General features: G+C 56.3%; 2 protein-coding genes across 4 annotated transcripts in view; one reads left to right on the plus strand and one right to left on the minus strand.

The window, feature by feature from the left end:
• Positions 1 to 8364, plus strand: part of KHSRP (KH-type splicing regulatory protein) — a 21085-nt gene extending 12721 nt beyond the window's left edge. For 2 of the 3 annotated variants that reach the window (XM_074979996.1, XM_074979998.1), the window contains 10 exons: positions 603 to 701; positions 912 to 1014; positions 1848 to 1948; positions 4130 to 4271; positions 4360 to 4520; positions 4637 to 4755; positions 5426 to 5514; positions 5626 to 5823; positions 6610 to 6687; positions 6837 to 7444. In XM_074979996.1, the coding sequence (XP_074836097.1) occupies positions 603 to 701; positions 912 to 1014; positions 1848 to 1948; positions 4130 to 4271; positions 4360 to 4520; positions 4637 to 4755; positions 5426 to 5514; positions 5626 to 5823; positions 6610 to 6687; positions 6837 to 7048 (1302 nt within the window). In that variant the 3' untranslated portion in view covers positions 7049 to 7444. Of the gene's footprint in view, positions 1 to 602; positions 702 to 911; positions 1015 to 1847; positions 1949 to 4129; positions 4272 to 4359; positions 4521 to 4636; positions 4756 to 5425; positions 5515 to 5625; positions 5824 to 6609; positions 6688 to 6836; positions 7445 to 8173 lie in introns of those variants that run through there. The other variant, XM_074979997.1, reaches the window with a different exon arrangement.
• LOC142003243 (adenylate kinase isoenzyme 1-like) lies at positions 8331 to 19375 on the minus strand. The gene is made up of 5 exons (XM_074980000.1): positions 19226 to 19375; positions 12016 to 12237; positions 11501 to 11614; positions 11064 to 11258; positions 8331 to 10609 (listed from the first exon to the last, which is right to left on the minus strand). The coding sequence occupies exons 1-5, from the start codon at positions 19274 to 19276 to the stop codon at positions 10541 to 10543; spliced, it is 651 nt and encodes a 216-aa protein (XP_074836101.1). The 5' UTR covers positions 19277 to 19375; the 3' UTR covers positions 8331 to 10540.
• Positions 19376 to 19767: the final 392 nt, after the last annotated feature.

Genomic DNA, 19767 nt, shown 5'->3' on the forward strand with positions numbered 1-19767 from the left:
GTACATTAAACACACCTTGAAGTTATTAAATTAAGCAGCTAGAGAGCCCAGAAGTCAGGACGCTTGTGTTGTATGGTGGACCGTGTGTATCCATGGGCAGTTTGACTTCTGTCCGTGCCTCAGTACAAGGAGAGCGCATGTATCTGCCCCGTAGCCTTAGCAGATGGATAGCAGTTCATACATCACTGAGATCCATTCTGAAGGGCAAGGTAGGGGCTTTGACGCTAGTGGTCTTATGGTACCTGCATGCCTAGAGGATGGGGCCGGGGGGTGAAGCAGGGAATTGCCCTGGTCATGCATGTCTGAACTATCAATGTCTGTCTGTCTTGCCTCTTCATTCAAGTTGCATTTTTCCAGGCCACTTAGTTGCAGCTGTGACTTTCCTGGAGCTTTCCTGGACTACTGAGGTGTTGGGGGGCAGGGGGAGCGGCTGGGTTGAAAGCCACTTAGCCTAGGCAATGGTCCCCACATCTTTAAAGATGCAGTTCTTGGCTAGTTGCCTTGTGGTCCAGGTGAGCATCAGCACTGCTTACTCTGAGCCAGGCCTGCAGCATGGGGAGTCACTGGTTCCCTAACTTCATGCTGCCATTTCTTGTTTGCAGCAAGCTTGTGAGATGGTGATGGACATCCTGCGAGAACGTGACCAGGGAGGCTTTGGTGACCGAAACGAATACGGTTCCAGGATCAGTGGAGGAATAGATGTAAGACCAGTTTGTCAAGTTAGTTTGGAGGGAAACCTTCCCCTTGTGAAGCTGTCCTCTGGTTCTGCCAAGGGTGGTGGTGTGTAGTCTGACAGCAGGGGGCAGCACTCACCAAAAAACCCTTGGGCCTGGGATCCTAGGGAGTTACTTGCTAGGTCTTAGCCATGTTTCCCTGTTCTCCAGTTAATGTCCCTCTCCACTCTTGCTCAGGTCCCTGTGCCCAGGCATTCTGTCGGTGTGGTTATTGGCCGTAGCGGAGAGATGATAAAGAAAATACAAAATGATGCTGGAGTTCGGATACAGTTCAAGCAAGGTCAGAAGTCAAAACAGTTTTCTTCTGTTCCCCTTCCCCAGAGAATCCCGTCACACCTATTACCTGCATGGCAAAGCCCTGGGTGCTTGCCTTCCAGAAACTCAGGGTCGGCTCTTGTGCAGGATTTGCAACACACCTGGTTTACTGATCCCTTCCAACACTCTTTAGCAGAGCACTTTTTTCCTGCAGATTAGTAAGATGGATTGTTTTTCCTTGGAGAAAGCCCTAGAACTGCCCTTCTGATCTCGTGCCCTGTGGTTTAATGGGTCAGGAAATACTCCCTTCCCACTACGCATGAGTGTAAATAGCCCAGTGCATTATGGAGCAAGTATCAGCCACTTCCTGGCTTGGGGTACCAGTGGTGAAGCTCAGATGGCAAATCCTTTCCATATAACAACCGCTCAGAGTGCAGAACATTTAAGTGTGGAAGAGACTTGAGTCACCCTTCCAAGAGGCTTATTTCCCGCTGTAGCAAGCTGCTTCAGACTGATTGGAAGTGTCCTCAACCCTGTGGTGTTGAAACTTTCCATGCAAGCATAAAAGGCAGATAGCATCTTTGCCTGGCCTAAGTCATCCAGAAGGCTGGGACCACTATTTCTGGCTTTACAGGCCTCATTCCACCAGCCCTGAGTGCTGTGGTTGATATGTGCAGCGGGATGCTTTGCAGAGGTGGTGCTATTTCCTTTTACACTGTTGTGAACACACCGCTAAAACTTGTCAGTTGCTAATATGAAGTGTTCTGTGGCCTGGTCCTTGGCTAGAGCCCTAGTGTTGGAGTCAGGCATGGCAGTGGGCACCTTGCTTTGCTGAGCTGGCTCCTGTGCTTGTTTCAGATGATGGGACGGGTCCAGAGAAGATTGCCCATATTATGGGGCCCCCAGACAGGTGTGAACATGCAGCCCGGATTATAAATGACCTCCTGCAGAGTCTTCGGGTAGGTAACGCTGGGTGCCCCACTCCCGCATGCTGCCACAGAAGGGGCTGGCTCCCTGCCCAGTGCCTGTTTCTTGACAAAAAATACACACTTGGTCATTGAATGGTGTGATTCAGGGAGACTGAGTTTCCTGGAACGTCAGAAGAACAGCCACCTCCAGCCCTATGACCCTGCTGCTTCAGGGCCTTACAGCTTGTGCTGTAATATCAGGGTGCTGGGGAGCATCTGCTGGGAGGTGGCTAGGCTGGCCTCAGCTCTGATCCAGTCTGGCCAGGCAGATGTTCCTTTAAGCACCAAAAGAGTCCTAGAAATAAGACCTGTATTGCCATGTCTCTGTGCTGTGATGTATAAGGAGGCCTGAAAAGCTGGATTTCTTCCTACTTTTTTAAACCTAGTAATCATCAGGACTGGCCTTCCAGTGTTTGGTAAAGCTGTGCTTATTGCAGGCTCTTAGCACTTCAGTTGAAAAGCTGAGTTCTTACTCCAAATGTCAGTTGAGAGTTACCAGAACCCCGGTGTGGGGACTTGGCGCAGGTCTACATGAGGGTGCTGCAGCTTAAACAGCTCAGCGTAGGCTCTTGCTACAGGGACAGGAGGGGCTGGTTGAAAGTCAGGTGTGCAAAGTAGGGGGTGAGGTTTCGTAAGTGGGACATGGCGCATTCGACCTCCCAACCCTTCTGCCTGCCCAATCCAGCCTCTGCAGCCTCCCACTCACCCCGATGGCCCCCCATGGGAGCATGGCATGTCACTCCTGCGAGACCTCCACTTGCTTCTGGGGCTCTTGTGGGGCTGCTAACAGCAGGGACCAAAAGTGGCACCTGACGCAAACAGTTTGCTTGCCCTGCTGTGAGAAACGCCTGAGAGAGGCAGGAGCTAGGTCAGCTGAAGAACCCTTTTGCCTTAGCTCAGGGTGGGCGTGAAGTTCTGATTGGGGCGGGGGGCAATCACGCCAAGTCTTTGGTAAGTGGTGAGGGGCTGCACTCTTCTGTGGCTCTGGGCTGGAGCCTAGGGTGCAGGAGGAGGTGCAGGGTCTTGGAGGACAAGGGGGCAGGAGAGGATTGTCCCTTGGAGGAGGGTTGGGGGGCTGCAGGGTGTGGGAGGAGCAGGAGGCTGTGACCTGGAGCAGGGCAGGGTTGGGTTGTGTGACTAGGACGGGGCGAGCTGTGACCTTGGCAAGGGATGGTGGTGCAGGAGCTGGGGTGGAGGAGGTAGGTTGTGACCTGGGGTGAGGTGCTAGGTGCAGGGGCTGGTATGGGAGGGGCTTACCTTGGGTGGTTCCTGGCCAGCAGCCCAGCAGGTCCCTCAGCCAGGCTCCCTGTATGCTGTTCAGTGGCCCGCTGTGGAGGCCATTTCCCTCTCTGCATGCAGAGAGCCTGGCTGATGCTGCTGTGGGGCTGGGGACAGCTGTGTGGTGGGGGAATGGCTCTAGCCCCTTGTATACTGGGGGCTAGTTTAGCTTAGCTGCTGCACTGAAGGGTGTGAATGGTGGAGTTAGGGCAATCTAGAGTGTAGACAGGGCTGCTGGGGGGCCGGCATGTGGCTGTTTTACTCTGAACCGAGGCTGCTCCTCATCCTGTAGCTGCTTTGAGCTCAGAGGGGCTGTCTAGCATTGTGCTGTGGGCGGTGTGTGTTCAAATGCTACTGGGGTGGCGAGGCTCAGGCCCTCTGGAGGAGGAAGGTGATTGTGGGCAGTCCTGGAGCCAGCCTGCCTTCACTCCAGCGGGCTGGCCACGGTCAGCTGCTTCCAAATGCCCACTGATGCCCCAGCCCAGAGCTCTGTGCACTGCCCCCTTCCCACAAGTTGCTGCTGCCCAGCTACCCCTCAGCTCAGTTGGCTGCTCAGCTGCCAGGCTCCTCTTCAGGCACGGCTTCATGGCACTGGTTTGTCTGCAGCCCAGGATCACGTGTCCCAGTGGAGGGGAATGAGGCATGTTCCCCCGCTTGGCCGATTGTTGCACCAGTGTGCAGTAATCCGTAGTCACTCTGCTTGCCTGAGGTGAATGCCCACAAGCCTTTGGGGGAGGCAGCTGGTGTGCTGCATGCTGGGAGCTGTAGTCTTGGAAAGTTCTTGCCTCCTATTAAAGACGTGGCTGACTCAGAGCTCCACCAGCCTGGTGCAGACTCGTGGCGGGTGGCTGCCAGTGGCCATTCCCTGAAGCCATTCTGCTGTTTGTCTTGCAGAGTGGCCCACCGGGTCCCCCGGGCCCAGGAATGCCCCCTGGAGGCAGAGGCCGTGGCCGAGGGCAGGGTAGCTGGGGACCTCCTGGAGGAGAGATGACTTTCTCAATCCCTACTCACAAGTGTGGGCTGGTCATTGGCAGAGGTGAGTGCCCTTGCTGTCAGCCCCGCCCTCAGCCCTGGCTCCAGCATCACCCCTGGCGCCCACGCCCACAGCCCCGCCTCTCTTCCAGGCGGGGAGAATGTCAAAGCCATAAACCAGCAGACGGGGGCATTTGTGGAGATCTCCCGGCAGCTGCCTCCCAACGGAGATCCCAACTTCAAACTCTTCGTCATCCGCGGCTCCCCGCAGCAGATCGACCACGCCAAGCAGCTCATCGAGGAGAAGATCGAGGTGGGTGTGCAGGTGCCCCAGCTTCCAGCCACACCCCCCAGGATGAGGCAGCCGAGCATTGGAGGCTGGCCTGCCACACCAGGACTCTTGTCACTTAGATTATTTTCTCTCTCCAGGGCCCTCTCTGCCCAGTGGGACCTGGACCAGGGCCAGCAGGGCCCCCAGGTCCTGCTGGCCCAATGGGCCCCTTCAACCCAGGACCTTTCAACCCAGGGCCACCAGGGGCTCCCCCTCAGTAAGTAGTTGGGATCTCCTGCCTCTTTGGGGTGCAGGGGATTCATGGATATACCAGGGCCCTGGTGGAGGATACTGGGTCTGTTTTTAATGGGTGTTGTGAGCAATGAATACAGGGCACCTGGGGGTGGGGGCTGCTGCCCTGGAGTGTCTGGGGCCTGAACTTGGAACAAATCTTCTGGTCTGGGAGCAAGTGAAGACAAGCCCTTCAGGGCAGCTTGTGAGAATCGCCTGCCCAGCGTCCCCTGAGGGGAAGGTGGCAGATGGCTACGGTGGTGCTGGATCCCAGTGGACCAGAAGCAGGGCTCGGGGAGATGAGACTTGGGCTTCCTCTTCTGTGGAGGAGGGGGCAGAGACAGCCTAATAACATGCCCCCCCCCCCCCCCCATCATCTCCTGTCTGCCCCAGGCGCTCCAGGGCTGTGCAGTTGGCGCTTGCTCTGGAGTGAAATGGAGGGGCCTTGTCTCTGCCCAGCCCTGTGCAAACATGCCCAAGGGAGCAGCACCAAGCCCCTGTCCCTCAGAGGGACCAGCTGATGCCTGTTTGGTCCCAGGGGCCTGCAGCAGGGAGGGGGCCCCCATGCTTTTGGGACATGAGTGGGGACAGTGGCACCTGCCCTGGGCAGTGCCCAGTGTTGCTGTCCCTCATCAGTTCCCCCTGTTCTCTTACAGCCCTGGGGCTCCTCCCCCTCACCCATACCCACCCCAAGGCTGGGGGAACGCCTACCCGCAGTGGCAGCCTCCGGCGCCTCATGATCCCAGTAAGTACAGAGCCCCCCTTGGCGCTGGAGCAGAGGGGTGGGCAGGCCTGGGAGCCATGTGCTGGGCGGGGCAGGAGGTGGTGTCTGTTCTCACCAGCAGCTCCTTTGCAGGCAAGGCAGCGGCAGCGGCAGATCCCAATGCTGCCTGGGCAGCGTACTACTCGCACTACTACCAGCAGCCCCCTGGCCCCGTGCCTGGAGCGCCCCCTGCTCCCACAGCACCACCCGTTCAGGGGGAGCCGCCGCAGCCGCCCCCCACTGGGCAGTCGGACTACACTAAAGCCTGGGAGGAGTACTATAAAAAACTAGGTAAGGCCCTTGGCTGGGAGGAGCCCTTCCCCTGTGGCGGGAGGTTATGTAGAGTAGACTCAGGCCTAGATGACAAGGGCTGTGGGTGCAAGCACTGGATCAGGTTTGAGGGTTCCGCCCGGCTCCTTGTGACCTTTGGAAAGCCCATGGCTGACATGCACTGGCCCTAGTCAGCTGCCCCATTCGAAGGCTGAGCACTCGGGCCTATGGCCCGAGCCCTCTGCGGGTACCTCCTGCTCTGGGCTGAAGCAGACTGGCCTGGCTGGCCGTGGGCTGCTTTTCCCAGCCCTGTGCAATCAGACCTGGTCTGAGAGGGGGTCTCAGGCCAGGTGCAGAGAGGGGCTTTTAGGTGATCCCATAATAGTGTGTGGTGATATGCTCATCTTGTAGAGCTGGAAGGGACCTTGGGAAGTCAAGTCCAGACCCCTGCCCTCTTGGCAGGACTAAGCACCATTCCTCCCTGGGTTTGTTTTTTAATCTATTTGTCCCAGACCCCTGAATGGCCTCCAAGGATTGAGCTCAAACAGCTGAGCTCTCCCTCCTCCCTGCAATTGAGCAGCTTGTTCAGTTCACGTGTGGGACTGACTTTGTCTTGGGTATGTGGGTGGGCCTCATGCAGCTCGTGTGCTTCCAGCAAGCTACCAGTGTGAACATCCCTCATCTTAGCCCTCAGGCAGAGGTGCTGCTGAGACAGACCAGACCAGGGCTGAGCAAAGGGGTGGTAATGCTGCTAGCCCTCCTGTCACCCCCTGCCCTCGGTCCTGACATACCTGTCTCTGCCTACAGGCCAGCAGCCCCAGCAGCCTGGGGCCCCCCCACAGCAGGACTATACAAAAGCCTGGGAGGAATATTATAAGAAACAAGGTGAGTGAGGCCTGGAACTCCTCTGGGGGGATGTAGGTAAATCAGAGGAGAGCCCAGCTCCTGTCTGCTGACCATTGGAGACATGGGAGGGGTTAACCTGGTGCCTCTGGAATTACTGACTCTTCTTGCTCTCCCCTGCCTCATCTTAGCAGCTCAAGTGGCTACTGGCGGAGGACCAGGGGCACCCCCGGGACCTCAGCCAGACTACAGCGCAGCCTGGGCAGAATACTACAGACAGCAGGCTGCCTACTACGGACAGACGCCTGGGGCTGCAGGCCCAGTGCCGCCACCGACGCAGCAGGGACAGCAGGTGAGTGATCGGCCCTGTGCCCCGCTGCCTGCCTTCAACCCCCAGCTGTAGCTCCTCCTGCCTGGGTGAGAACCTCGGTCCCATGGGAAGCGCTTCCTGAGCGGCATCTTTGTGCTCGTGCACTGGCTCCCACATCGCTCGCCGGCGGGGATTCAACCCAGGACACCTCAACCTACGAGCATGAGCTCCTGCTGCTTGAGCTAACGGACCCGGTCCATTAGCTGGAGGCAGTAGCAGACTCGTAAACCTCTTCTCTGGATCCGCCACTAGGTGGCAACAGACCCACGCTGTTCATGTGGATTGACGCTGACCCACAGACACCTGGGGGGTGGTCTGGTCGGGAGATGAGAGCTCAGGGAAATGGACAGAACTGGTAAAATTCTCCTGGGCTCTTAGCTCTGCTGCACAGGTCCATTTCCAGGGGCCAAGGGCTTCTTAGTGGGGCTGGGGGGGGTTCTTCTACATGGTGGGGGATCGTGGTGGGGTATCGGGCTGTAGAGCTGTTGGAATACACTGAGCTTTGAACCCAGGGGCCTTGTTCAGAGCTTGGGTGCAGATTCCCATGTTTCTCGCCAGCTTCTCCCCCCAGGGTGAGTGTTCAGTGGCACTGAAGTGAGCTGCTGGTCACTGACCCAGGGAACTAAATGGCTCCCACTCAGCCTCTATCCCGTCCTGCTGGAGCTGAGCACTCGGGGCCTCAGGCCTGCACTGGGCCAGGCCTTGTGGTTACATTCCAGGGCCAACTATTTCAGCAACAGAACCCTAAAAAACCAGCCCCGCTTAGGCACCTAAGTGACTTTTCCAGCAGCATCTGCCAGGGGGCTCAGGTGCATGCTTAGCTGCCTAAATGTGTCTGACTTCAAGCCACCCCTTCAGAAATGCCTCCCTCAGCCCAGACTTGGATCTGAACTTGTGGGCCAACCAAAGCTGCTGCTTCCAAAACTAGATTCTTTTTCAGATTTGACCTGCCAATTTCCTTGTAACCACACTGCTTCAGAGGTGGGATTTCCAATGCCCAAGGAGTTGAGCCAAGTGCCCATCTCTGCTCCCTGCCATGGCAGTGCATAGCCAGTGCCGAGGCGGCAGAGGGCGACCCCGTGTTGCTTTTGGACTCTTGGTCCATAGGCGTGTGTCTCAGGGGTAACTGACTCCTGTCTCTCTCCCCGATCCTTGCAGGCTCAGTGAATTGAATGTGAACTCCCCACCTGTGAAACCCTTTTTGTTTTTGGAAAGAGATGGCGCTGTTGGGGAAGGGAGCTGGCCTCTGGGTCTGAGCGCTGGGTTTCTAAGCGGAACCTCAGCTGCTCCTCCTTCGAGTCTCTTTAAAATAAAATAAAACATAAAAAAAAAAAAAAAAAAAAAAAAAATCCGAATCCTTCATGTTGAGCCAGCTGTAGAAGATAGTGAACTAAAACTGCTGCAAGAACTCAGCCCTCCTGAAACACACGTCGATTTCAGGGTAACGTGTTTTTTCTTTTCGTTTTGTTTTTAAAAAAAAAAATAAAAAACTTTACAAGGAGAAAAAAATCACTCTGCTTTTTAGTTAGAGTTGGAACATTCCTCGAATAAGGTGTCGGTGTTTCAGATAAAAACCACCCCTTCCCCCCCTCCCCCCCATTTTCCCACAATTGGGACTGGTCTGTCATGTATTTCGTCTGTTCCAGAGGAAATTGAAACTGAAACAAAGAAATTGTATGCTCAGTTTTTACTTTTTACCGCTTGTTTTTAACTTCACAAATAAATGATAACAAAACCTCCCTGTGTCTGCTGGGTGGCGTCTGTCTGTCCATAGGGTTTTGAAGCGGATTGTTCTCACGATGTAGCTGTTGTAAAACCTGATGAACTAAGAGCTCCTGTGGTTTTTTATAGTTTGAGCAGGCAATTGTGCTTTGTTAAATAAAACGCTCTTTTTGTTTTGAAACCAACTCTGCTGCCCTGTTTCTGAACTGAGCAACCGGCGACATGATGTGAACGTGGGTTATGCCCCCCTGCCCCGGGTATCCAGCCTGTGGAGGTTCTCCACGGGGGGGTGTGGGGGCCTGCTTCTCTGCGCAGCTCGAGGAAGGAGTGGAGCTGTGCTCTATCCATCGCACACTCCCGGTTTCACCAAGTGATCCTGGCATTGTTTCGCTGCTCCTGCAGCGGGAATGGACCTGCCTAGGTAGGGCCAGAGCTGGCTCCAGCACTGGCACTTATGTTTGCCCCAGGCTCCCTGGACAGCAGGGCCAGGTTCTTACCCCACTGCCCAGATGAGAAACGAGGTGCAGACTGACTTGCCCAAATTCCTTCTGGGGTCAGACCTGGCACCTGATTGCCCAGCTGTAGGCTTGTGCCCTCCTCTGCTTACGGCCAAACGGACCTCCCTCAAGTCAGACTCAGGCTGGTGCAGGAGGCTGCTGGAGTATATGAGCTCTGAGTTTGTGTGACCCAGTGCTTCCCCAGCTCCCCTGGAGGGTCAGGGTAACACTGGCTCTCTGTGTATGGGAGAAGAGCACTGACAGGCCAAGGAGCTGGAGTGGTTCTCTTCCACTCGCTTGGGGGCAGCTGGATGCTGGTTTTTGTGCAACCTTTGCTGGCCTCCCTGCTCTGCCCTGAGCTGTTCAGGCAGCTGAGCAGAGAGCTTCAGGCCCAGGCCAGTTCTGAGCCCCTTGCAGCCCCCTGTGGGAGACTAACCCAAGCCCAGCTGGATGAGTTGTTATCCTTGTGGGGCTGTATTCCAGCTCTGTAGGCACTTGGCCCTAGGGGCAGACTCAGCATGCTGCTGGTGCATTGTGTGGGGTGCTCTCATGTCCCTACCCCTTCCAGTGGGCTTTCACGACTCAAGGCTTTGCACAAACTGTGTGCAGTTTGCGGAAAGCAGGTTTCTCTCAAAACCTGGCCTCTGTGTAAAGGCCGAGGCCTGTTGGGGCTCTCCTCAGTGGCGGTCATTCAATTTCAATTCACGTATTAGGAGAAGACAAGGATTTCTGGCAGTAAACTGGTGGCTTGGCCACTACTTGTCCCCTCAGAACAAGTACGTGGGACTGAGTGGGGAGGCGTGGGAACAGCCGGCCTGGGTGCCTGCAGCTGCTGCCCTGGTTGGTTGGGGGTTAAGCTGGGAGGCTGGTTAGCTAATGCAGCACAGGAAATTTACCCCAGTGCAGCTGGGAGTGGGGGCAAGGAGGGTCCCTGATCTTTAACATTGTGCCATGGTCCAGACACACCTCGTCTGCACGCTCTAGTTCCCCTGCCTATGTTGACGCTTTCCCTGTCTGCGCTTCCTGGCTTCCTGCGGGCTGCTCCTCAGGGCCTGGGCTCCTGCACCTCTGCTTCTGAGGCACCTTGCCTGCTCAAGCCAGTTGGACAGGCCGTCTGAGGCTGCTTCCGGCTGGGAAAGGGGAACCTGGCCAATCCCAGAAGTGGGTGCTGGCAGGTCTGGGCCAGCAGGGGGGTGTCTTGGGGGCAATGTCTGGCTATGAGGAGTGCAGGGCCAGAGGTGGAGCCTTTATTTGAACACAGCCCCACAGGATGGGGCCCTGCGCAGGGCAGCAGCAAGTGCCTGGTCTATGGGAGGCTGTCGATGACAGAGCAGCACTTTGTGAAAATGGCATCTTCTGGCTCCTCACCTAGAATCTGCAGGACACAACAGCAGCTGGGGCCAAGCAGCATGTGCCATGGTCCCTGCAGGCCCCCAGCTCTGTCCCTCCCAGGGGTCTCGCTGAGCATGAGGGCTGGCGCCCTTGGGAGCAGGCATGTTGCTCAGTTGGACTCCAGCACTAGGCTCTGCTCAAACTGGCAGGTGACCCCTCTTGGGCAGCCCAGGCCTGTCCAGCTGTGGACAGGGCCTTGCTCTGGCCCCCTCCCCTCAGGCCCATGGGGTCTCCCCCCTTGCTCATCCCCAGGATGTTCCTATGGGCCTGGGGAGCAGCACCCAAGATCCTGCTAGAAGGCTGGGAACAAAGCTGTTGGCATGGGCTGCTGCCAGCTGAGCCCTGACTGTCCATCTCCCTGCCCCCGCCTGCAATGGGTGCTGGGCCGTGGGGGTGAAGGGGAGGGGTTAATGCCCCAGAGCCCTACCCCCACCTACATTTCTGAGCAGGTTCTTGTGCTGGTAGTAGGTGAGGACAGGCTCACACAGGGAGTAGTGAGTCTCCAGCCGCTGGCGGATGCCGACCTCGTGGTCGTCGGCCCGATGGCCAGTCTGGCCCCGTAGCAGCAGCCGCTGGATCATGGTCTCGGTGGAGCAGTCCAGGACAATCACGATGTTAGGAGGCCGCCCCACCTGTGGCATGGTAAACCCCACTGGAGCAAAGCCGGGCAGCCCCAGGCCAGCAGAGACATGGACACCAGCTACTGGCCCCCTCTGGCAGGTGAGAGGCTCGGGGGAGCTGGGCACGGGCACGGGCACGGGCACGCCAGCCCTGCTGGGTCTGAATGAGGGAAGGGGTGCTTGTGCCCTTCTACCTGCCACCTCTTCCTCCCGCCCCCACTGATCCAGCCTTCCCCGGCAGCTGCCGCGCTTACCACCCGCTCAAACTCCTTGGCCTGGTTCAGCTCCCGGGGGAAGCCGTCGATCAGGAAGCCCTTTGCCTCCTCTCCTTTCAGCAAGCTGTCATTCAGCAGGTCCAGGACGAAGCCCTGGGGAGACAGCAGCCCCTTCAGCCCTATGGGGAAAGGGTGTTGTCCACAGCTCCCAGGGCTTGGCATCCCCTTCCCCCCACTCCAGACTCCTGCTCAGCTCTTGGCCTCCTATGTGCCTGCTAGCATGGGAGTGGGGCTGCTGAAACCCAACAAATTCATTCTGTGCATGTACCATGCCCCAGCTGGCTGCTGGGTCAGGGTGAGAGGAGGCAGGAACAGCAGAGGGGCAATGGGGACTTGGGGGAATGGGAGAAAGTCCCCACTAGCTGACTGCTGCTGCCCACACTCCCTGGGGACGGCTCTTATGCAGCCTCAACGCATTTCTGAGGCCCTAGGAAGGGCTAGGTGCTGAGCTGATGGGTGGGGATCATTCCCCAGCTGCTGTAATTTGGGCTCACCAAAGGCACGAGTGCTCCTTTCAGCATGATGTCCTTGATCTGCCGGCCCTGGCCTGTGGGCCGGCCGGCTTCTGCCCGCAGCAGGTTCCCCACACCCAGGTGCTGGAAGTTGTACTTGGCGGCCAGCCTCTCACACTGCGTCCCTTTGCCAGAGCCGGGGCCGCCGATCACGAAGATGATGACTTGCGACTTCAGCTTCTCTGTGGTGAGAGACAGAAAGGGCTGAGGGAAGGGGTGAGAGGAGGTGGCCAGGCCAGGCCTGATGTGGCTCAGCCTGATGAGATACCAGCCCAGAACAGGGTAGCTTCAGCCACAAAATAGGCCCAGCCACGGCAGCCCAAGGGGCAAAATAAGCTAAGAGGAAGGAACCTGGCAGCCTGAGCTCGATGGATCCCCATTCCCATCCAGTCTGGCAACCCCCCCATCTTAACCATGCCATAGACATAGCTCCTGAAAGGGCCTTGAATTAAGTGGGAAGATGGCAGGCCCGGAGCCTCAACAAGTATCCCACTTCCACCCACCAATATGCCTGCCCTGGAGGCCCCCCTCTTGTGACAAGCTTGCTTTCCATGGCCCATTCTCACAAGGGTCCCATGAGTTGCTGGATTTGGGGTTGTATCTATTAGGAACTAGACAGTGTCGCCACGCTGTCTGATGGGAGCCACAGCCCGAGCCCCAGGGAGTGGCAGAACCAAGGAGCAGAATCTGGGATAAGGCCTTTCTGTTGTTGCTGGGATCCGCCCCTGCCAGCATGGCCTCTCTGCTAACAGCTATTACATGGAGCAAGACAAGCACAGATGCAAAACCCAGCTGAGCTCTGTTCATTTTTAGGCAGGATGGAGGGCCTGCCATGGGCTACTTTGTGGTAGCATCTCCGCTTTGTACGCTGCCACATGCCCACACCTGTCCTGGACACAGCTGGATGCTGTGGACCACACTGGTGGTCCATCTGCATCCAACCCTAGCCTGGTAGGGTGAGAGGACAGCAGGGCCCCCAAGCTCCCATTGCTCCTCAGCCGCTCTGCTGAGAAAGGCCTCGGGGAGGAGAAGGGGTGAGTTCTAGCTACCACTGGTTTCTGGGATCAGAAACGATTCCCTCTCCACCACTAGCCAACTTTTCAAACCAAGCAGGGATTGTGTTTGGAGCCTTCCCCCCAGGAGCTAGATTCCAGGGGGCAAGGTTGGGCTGGTGGGGTTCACACCCCATGCTCCCCACAGCCCAACATCCAGCACACCTATTGCAGGGACATCAGGCCACACCCTGGACCGGCTTCCCTCCCCTAAATCCCAACTAAACCAAAGTGCTGCTAGCAAACGTGGCAAATGTTCTTCTAGCATGAGAACAGCCCATCCTGGGTCAGACCACAGGTCCATCCAGCCCAGTGTCCCGTCTTCACACAGCAGACAATGCCAGGTGACCCAGAGGGAATGAACACAGCAGGAACTCACCAGGGGATCCATCCCCTGTTGCCCAGTCCCAGCTTGTGGCAAAGGAGAGGTCGGGGACATGCTTCCTACCCATCCCAGCTAACAGCCATTGGCAGACCCATCCTCCCTGAATTTCTCTAGCTCTTTTTCAAACCCTGTTACAGTCTTGGCCTTCACAGCGTCCTCCGGCAGGAAGTTCTACCATTCAGCTGTGTTGCATGAAGAAATACATTGTAGGTTTCAAACCTGCTACCTATTGATGTCATCTGGTGGCCCCTAGCCCTTGTATTGTGGGAACAAGTACATCACTTTTCCTTGTTTACTCTCTCAACACCAGTCATGATTTTATAGACCTCTATCATACCCCCGGCATCTCTTTTCTAAGCTAACGACCTTCTGGCTGATGCAGGAGTCCCTGGAAGAGTCATATGGTGACAAGCCAGCAGGTCAAATCCTTCATCTGGGCTCATCCTCTCCCATGCTTGGGCAGATTTGTCCCTCCCCAGTAAAGGCTGTTTCCAAGTTCCCCTCTCCCCTGACTGCTACACGCCATTGCCCTACCAGAGTTAGGAACAGGTCCAAGGGGTCCTGGTTCTCTGGGCTCTACCTGCAAGACCCAGCCAGCTACTTGTACATTTCTGAAACCCTCCCTCCCCCATTGCCCCATAGGCACAGAAAGACCCTCCAGAGCCAGCTTGCCATTACCCTGCTGTTCAGGTTTCAGGGGCTTGGCAGTTTTAGGAAGGCGGGCCTGGCAGAGTCCCATCTTCCAGGGCACAGACAGTTCCCCTGCTGCGTGCCCTTCTCGGGAGGCCCCCCCAAGGCACTGGCCTGGCCTGCAGCCCTCAAGCTCTCATGTAAAACTAATCTGGCCATTTTAGCCTGGCCCTGGCTACTTAGCCAGCCTGGCTTTCTGATGTCACAAGGCAGCCGGGAGCCAGCCTATCCCTGGGGACAGGATCAGCTGAGCTTCCACTGGGATGGTTCCAGGGGGTGCTGGAACTGGGGGGGAGGCAGAGAGGAAACCAGGCCGTGTGGTCTAGTGACCAGAACAATGGAATTGGGACATCTGGTTCAGGGACAGCAGTCTTTTGGGTGTCGCTGATGTCCTGAAGGTCTTCAGTCAGACCTGTCAGCATGGTCCGCACATTCCAGCAAGCAAGCTTAAAACTTTGATGGTTTCCTTTTCTTGTTGATTTTTTTATTGGTTTGCCTGGTGCTCAGCTTTCAGGTCACTTGTCAGGTTTGGGAACCGTAAGCCACACGCACCCAGTGAGGCAGGTGAACTGTGGCAGGACAGTACCTTATTGGCTGGGGGCTGCCCAGCTTGAGGCGGGCGGTGACTGTCCAGTGAGATGCGACGATCTCTCCCACCGTCGGAGGCAACCCCTGGCGCTCATTCTCTACGCCAATTGAGCAAGAGCTTACAACTGGTATCTGTTACCTCCCGTGTTGGTTCAACGCTGTTAGCGATGCTGGAGTACCTCTCCAGGTGCGAGCTTGGGCAATTACTGGGACCCTGGGCTGCCCAGACGCCAGTGTTCCCCTCTCAGTGTCCAAGTTGACATTGCTGCTCTGCAAGAGCCGTGTCTCGCAGATTCGGGATCTCTAAAGGAAAAGGACTACACCTTTTTCTGGCAGGGTAAAGCCCGAGAAGAAGCCAGGCAGCATGGTGTTGGCTTCGGCATCAGAAACACCCTTCTACAAATGGTGGAATTAGTCATGGGTGGATCAGAAAGACTCTTTCAGGTCATACTTCAAACTCGCGCTGGTCCTGTCCACTTGATCAGCGCTTACGCCCCAACCCTGTACGCGCCACACTGGAAGTAAAAGACAAGTTTTATGACATGCTTAGTGCTGCCATAGCGCAAATACCTGCTCGCGAACAACTGTACACTCTGGGTGACTTCAATGCGACAGTTGGAGCCGATCATGACTCGTGGCCTTCCTGCTTAGGCCACTTTGGTGTGGGAAAAATGAATGAAAATGGTCAGCGTCTTCTCGAACTTTGCACGTACCACAATCTGTGCATCACAAACACATTCTTCCAAACCAAGCCACAGCACAGAGTGTCATGGAGACACCCACGCTCAAAACACTGGCATCAACTAGACGTGGTCATCGCTAGAAGTGATAACCTCAGAAACGTCCTTCTGACACGCAGCTATCATAGTGCTGACTGCGATACAGATCACTCATTAGTTTGCTCCAAACTCAAGGTGATTCCTAAGAAGCTGCACCGCTCTAAACCAACTGGAAGGCCCTGCATCAATGTCGGAAAGATGGCTAACTCAGAGAGAGCTGAAAAGTTCAGAGCGACCCTTGAGGAGAATCTGCACAGCAACCCTGGGGGTGCCGATGTGACATCCAGATGGCAGCATCTGAGGGATACAATGTACAACACGGCCTTGTCAGTGTTTGGAAGAAGAGCTAGAAACACAAATGACTGGTTCGAAGCTAACTCTGATGAGATGATTCCAGCCATCGAAAAAAAAGCACGGTGCGCTCCTGGAGTACAAATGTTCGCCAAGCCAGAATACCCTGCAAGCACTCAGAGCAGCCAGAAAAACAGTACAGCAGACGGCCAGGCGCTGTGCCAACAACTACTGGCTCAAGCTATGCAGCAGCATCCAGACCAGTGCTGACTTTGGTAACATCAGGGGAATGTACGAGAGCATCAAGAAGGCATTAGGACCCACCCAGAACAAGATAGCACCTCTGAAATCCAAATCTGGTGAAGTGATCACTGACAAAGCCAAACAGATGGAGCGCTGGGTCGAGCACTACTCTGAGCTGTACTCACACGAGAACGTTGTGGTCGACTCAGCCCTTGATGCCGTCGAACTCCTACCAGTAATGGACGAACTGGACCAGGAACCAACTGTGGATGAACTGAAGAAAGTCATCGACAACACTGCAGAAGGAAGGGCCCCAGGCCAGGATGGTTTACCACCAGCGGTAATCAGGAGTGCCACAGACACTCTCCTGGAACCCCTACATGAGCTACTGTGCCTGTGCTGGAGAGAGGGAGAGGTTCCACAGGACATGCGCGACGCTAACATCATAACCTTGTATAGGAACAAAGGAGACAGAAGCGACTGCAACAATTACCGTGGAATCTCCCGCCTAAGCATCACTGGTAAACTGTTCGCTCGTGTCATCCTCGGCAGACTCCAGTAGATTGCTGAGAGGGTGTATCCTGAATCACAGTGCGGATTCCACGCAGAGAGATCTACCGTCCACATGGTCTTCTCTGTAAGGCAGCTGCAGGAGAAGAAGCAGGGAGCAGAGGAAGCCACTCTATATTGCCTTCATCGACCTAACCAAGGCCTTTGACTTGGTCAGCAGGGATGGACTGTTCAAACTGCTCCACAAGATAGGATGTCCGCCACGGTTACTCAAGATGATCCAGTCTTTCCACGAAGACATGAGAGGAACCGTCCAATACGATGGCACATTATCGGATGCTTTCAGCATCAGGAGCGGCGTCAAACAAGGATGCGTACTCGCTCCAACACTGTTCGGGATCTTCTTCACACTCCTCCTTAAACACGCCTTTGGATCTTCAACAGAGGGCATCTTTTTGCACACAAGATCTGACGGGAAACTGTTTAATCTTGCAAGGCTGAAAGCTAAATCTAAGGTGTGAGAAGTCCTCATCAGAGATATGCTGTTCGCAGATGACGCTGCTGTCGTGTCACACACAGAAGACCAGCTTCAGAAGCTGCTGGATCAGTTCTCCAAAGCGTGCAAGGACTTTGGGCTCTCCATCAGCCTAAAGAAGACAAATGTACTTGCTCAGGACGTTGCTGTTTCTCCATCAATCAGCATTGACAACTATACGTTAGAGGTCGTCCACGAGTTCATTTACCTCGGGTCCACCATCACTGACACCCTGTCCTTGGAGACTGAGCTAAATAGGAAGATCGGTAAAGCAGCCACAACTCTGTCCAGACTCAGCGAGAGAGTGTGGAATAACAACAAGCTGTACACTCACACCAAAATGCAAGTCTACAGAGCCTGCATCCTCAGCACCCTCCTTTATGGCAGCGAGACTTGGACCCTGTACACCCGCCAGGAAAAAAGGCTGAACATCTTCCACTTGCGCTGCCTCAGGTGCATCCTTGGAATATCGTGGAAAGACAGAGTGTCCAACGCTACCGTCCTTGAGCAAGCTGGAATCCCAACCATGCACACCCTCCTCAGGCAGCGGCAGCTCCGCTGGCTTGGCCACGTCCACAGGATGAATGATGGAAGGATCCTGAAAGACACCCTGTGTGGTGAGCTAGCCTCTGGCAAAAGACCTCCCGGACGCCCCCAGCTGCGCTACAAAGATGTTTGCAAGAGAGACCTCAGGGAGGTAGACATCAAGCCAGACAGCTGGGAGGAGCTGGCAGACGATCGCAGCAGATGGAGGCAGGAACTATACAAGGGCCTTCAGAAGGGTGAGTTGAGGATCAGACAGCTAGCAAAGGAGAAGCGAGCCCACAGAAAGCACAACAAGGACCTGCCAGACACCCATTACATATGCAACAGATGCAGCAAGGACTGTCACTCTCGTGTGGGTCTTCACAGTCACAGCCGACACTGCAAATGAGGATGCCAAACGGAACTATGAAGGGCGCGTTCCATAGTCTACGTAGACTGAAGGATGCTACTACTGGTCCAGGGATCTCTTCCAGCTTGGCTACTCGCTGTGCCTCAGTTTCCTCCAGGGAGGGGGCTGGTTTCCCAGCTCCAAGCTCTCAGTGCTAGTAACCCCATCTGTTCTGTGCACAAGAGGGAAGAGAAGGACCCGAGGATACCGTGGGCCAAACTTGCTGGTGCTGGGGCAGGTGCGGCCTTAAGCTCCCTTTGTACCGAGGGCAGCCTGGCTAGCGCCAGATGGAAGAGCAGCTGTATTACCCCCCGCAAACCCAGGGGGGCAACAGGTCCTGGATCCCCACCCCATCTGCTGCCCCCTTGGGAGTGACACTTACTTATCCACAGGAGGGATGAGGCCCAATATCCCCTGACCACGGTCCCCCCTCACCCGGCAGGGCCCTGAGGGGAGGGATCCTGTACCCACCCCCGCACCACTGTGGGGATCTGGGGAGCAGCAGCCTCCCCACCCCCACCCCTAGTGACAATAAACTCCAAATACCCAGTCCCCACCCTGTCGTTGGAGACTGAGCTAAATAGGAGGATCGGAAAAGCGGCCACAACTCTGTCCAGACTCAGCAAGAGAGTGTGGAATAACAACAAGCTGTACACTCACACCAAAATGCAAGTCTACAGAGCCTGCATCCTCAGCACCCTCCTTTATGGCAGCGAGACTTGGACCCTGTACGCCCGCCAGGAAAAGAGGCTGAACATCTTCCACTTGCGCTGCCTCAGGCGCATCCTTGGAATATCATGGAAGGACAGAGTGACCAACACCGCCGTCCTCGAGCAAGCTGGAATCCCAACCATGCACACCCTCCTCAGGCAGCGTCGACTCCGCTGGCTTGGCCACGTCCACAGGATGAACGATGGAAGGATTCCAAAAGACATCCTGTATGGTGAGCTAGCCTCTGGCAAAAGACCTCCCGGACGCCCGCAGCTGCGCTACAAAGATGTCTGCAAGAGAGACCTCAGAGAGGTAGACGTCGAGCTGGACAACTGGGAAGAACTAGCAGACGACCGCAGCAGATGGAGGCAGGGGTTACACAAGGGCCTTCAGAAGGGTGAGATGAGGATCAGACAGCTAGCAGAGGAGAAGCGAGTGCACAGAAAGCACAATAAGCACTTGCCAGACACCCACCACATCTGCAAGAGATGCAGCGAGGACTGTCACTCTCATGTGGGTCTTCATAGTCACAGCCGACGCTGCAAACGAAGCCCTCAACTGAAACTTTAAAGGGCGCGATCCATAGTCTATGCAGACTGAAGGATGCCGACCTACCCAGTCCCCAGGGACAGGGGCCCAATTGCCCCCCATGCCCCACCCCCCCTGGGCCCCCATCCCCTGGGCCCAATAGCCCCCCCATGCCCCCACCCCCCTGGGCCCCCACCCCCCTGGGCCCAATAGCCCCCCATGCCCCACCCCGCTAGGCCCCCACCCCCTGGGCCCAATAGCCCCCCATGCCCCACCCCGCTAGGCCCCCACCCCCTGGGCCCAATAGCCCCCCCATGCCCCCACCCCCCTGGGTCCCCACCCCTTGGGCCCAATAGCCCCCCATGCCCCTACCCCCTGGGCCCCCACCCCCTGGGCCCAATAGCCCCCCTATGCCCCCACCCCCCTGGGTCCCCACCCCTTGGGCCCAATAGCCCCCCATGCCCCCACCCCCTGGGCCCCCACCCCCT

The sequence above is a fragment of the Carettochelys insculpta genome, chromosome 29, assembly GCF_033958435.1.
Source record: "Carettochelys insculpta isolate YL-2023 chromosome 29, ASM3395843v1, whole genome shotgun sequence".
Classification (NCBI taxonomy): domain Eukaryota; kingdom Metazoa; phylum Chordata; order Testudines; family Carettochelyidae; genus Carettochelys; species Carettochelys insculpta.

Excerpts from the sequence above, each read along its gene's own strand:
- LOC142003243 (XM_074980000.1), bottom strand. The coding sequence starts at position 19,276 with ATGAAGACCCACATGAGAGTGACAGTCCTCGCTGCATCTCTTGCAGAT. Across the intron at positions 11,259-11,500 it reads CCAAGGAGTTTGAGCGGGTG|GTGGGGCGGCCTCCTAACAT; the intron begins GTAAGCGCGGCA and ends ACCATGCCACAG. Across the intron at positions 10,610-11,063 it reads ACAAGAACCTGCTCAGAAAT|ATTCTAGGTGAGGAGCCAGA; the intron begins GTAGGTGGGGGT and ends TGTGTCCTGCAG.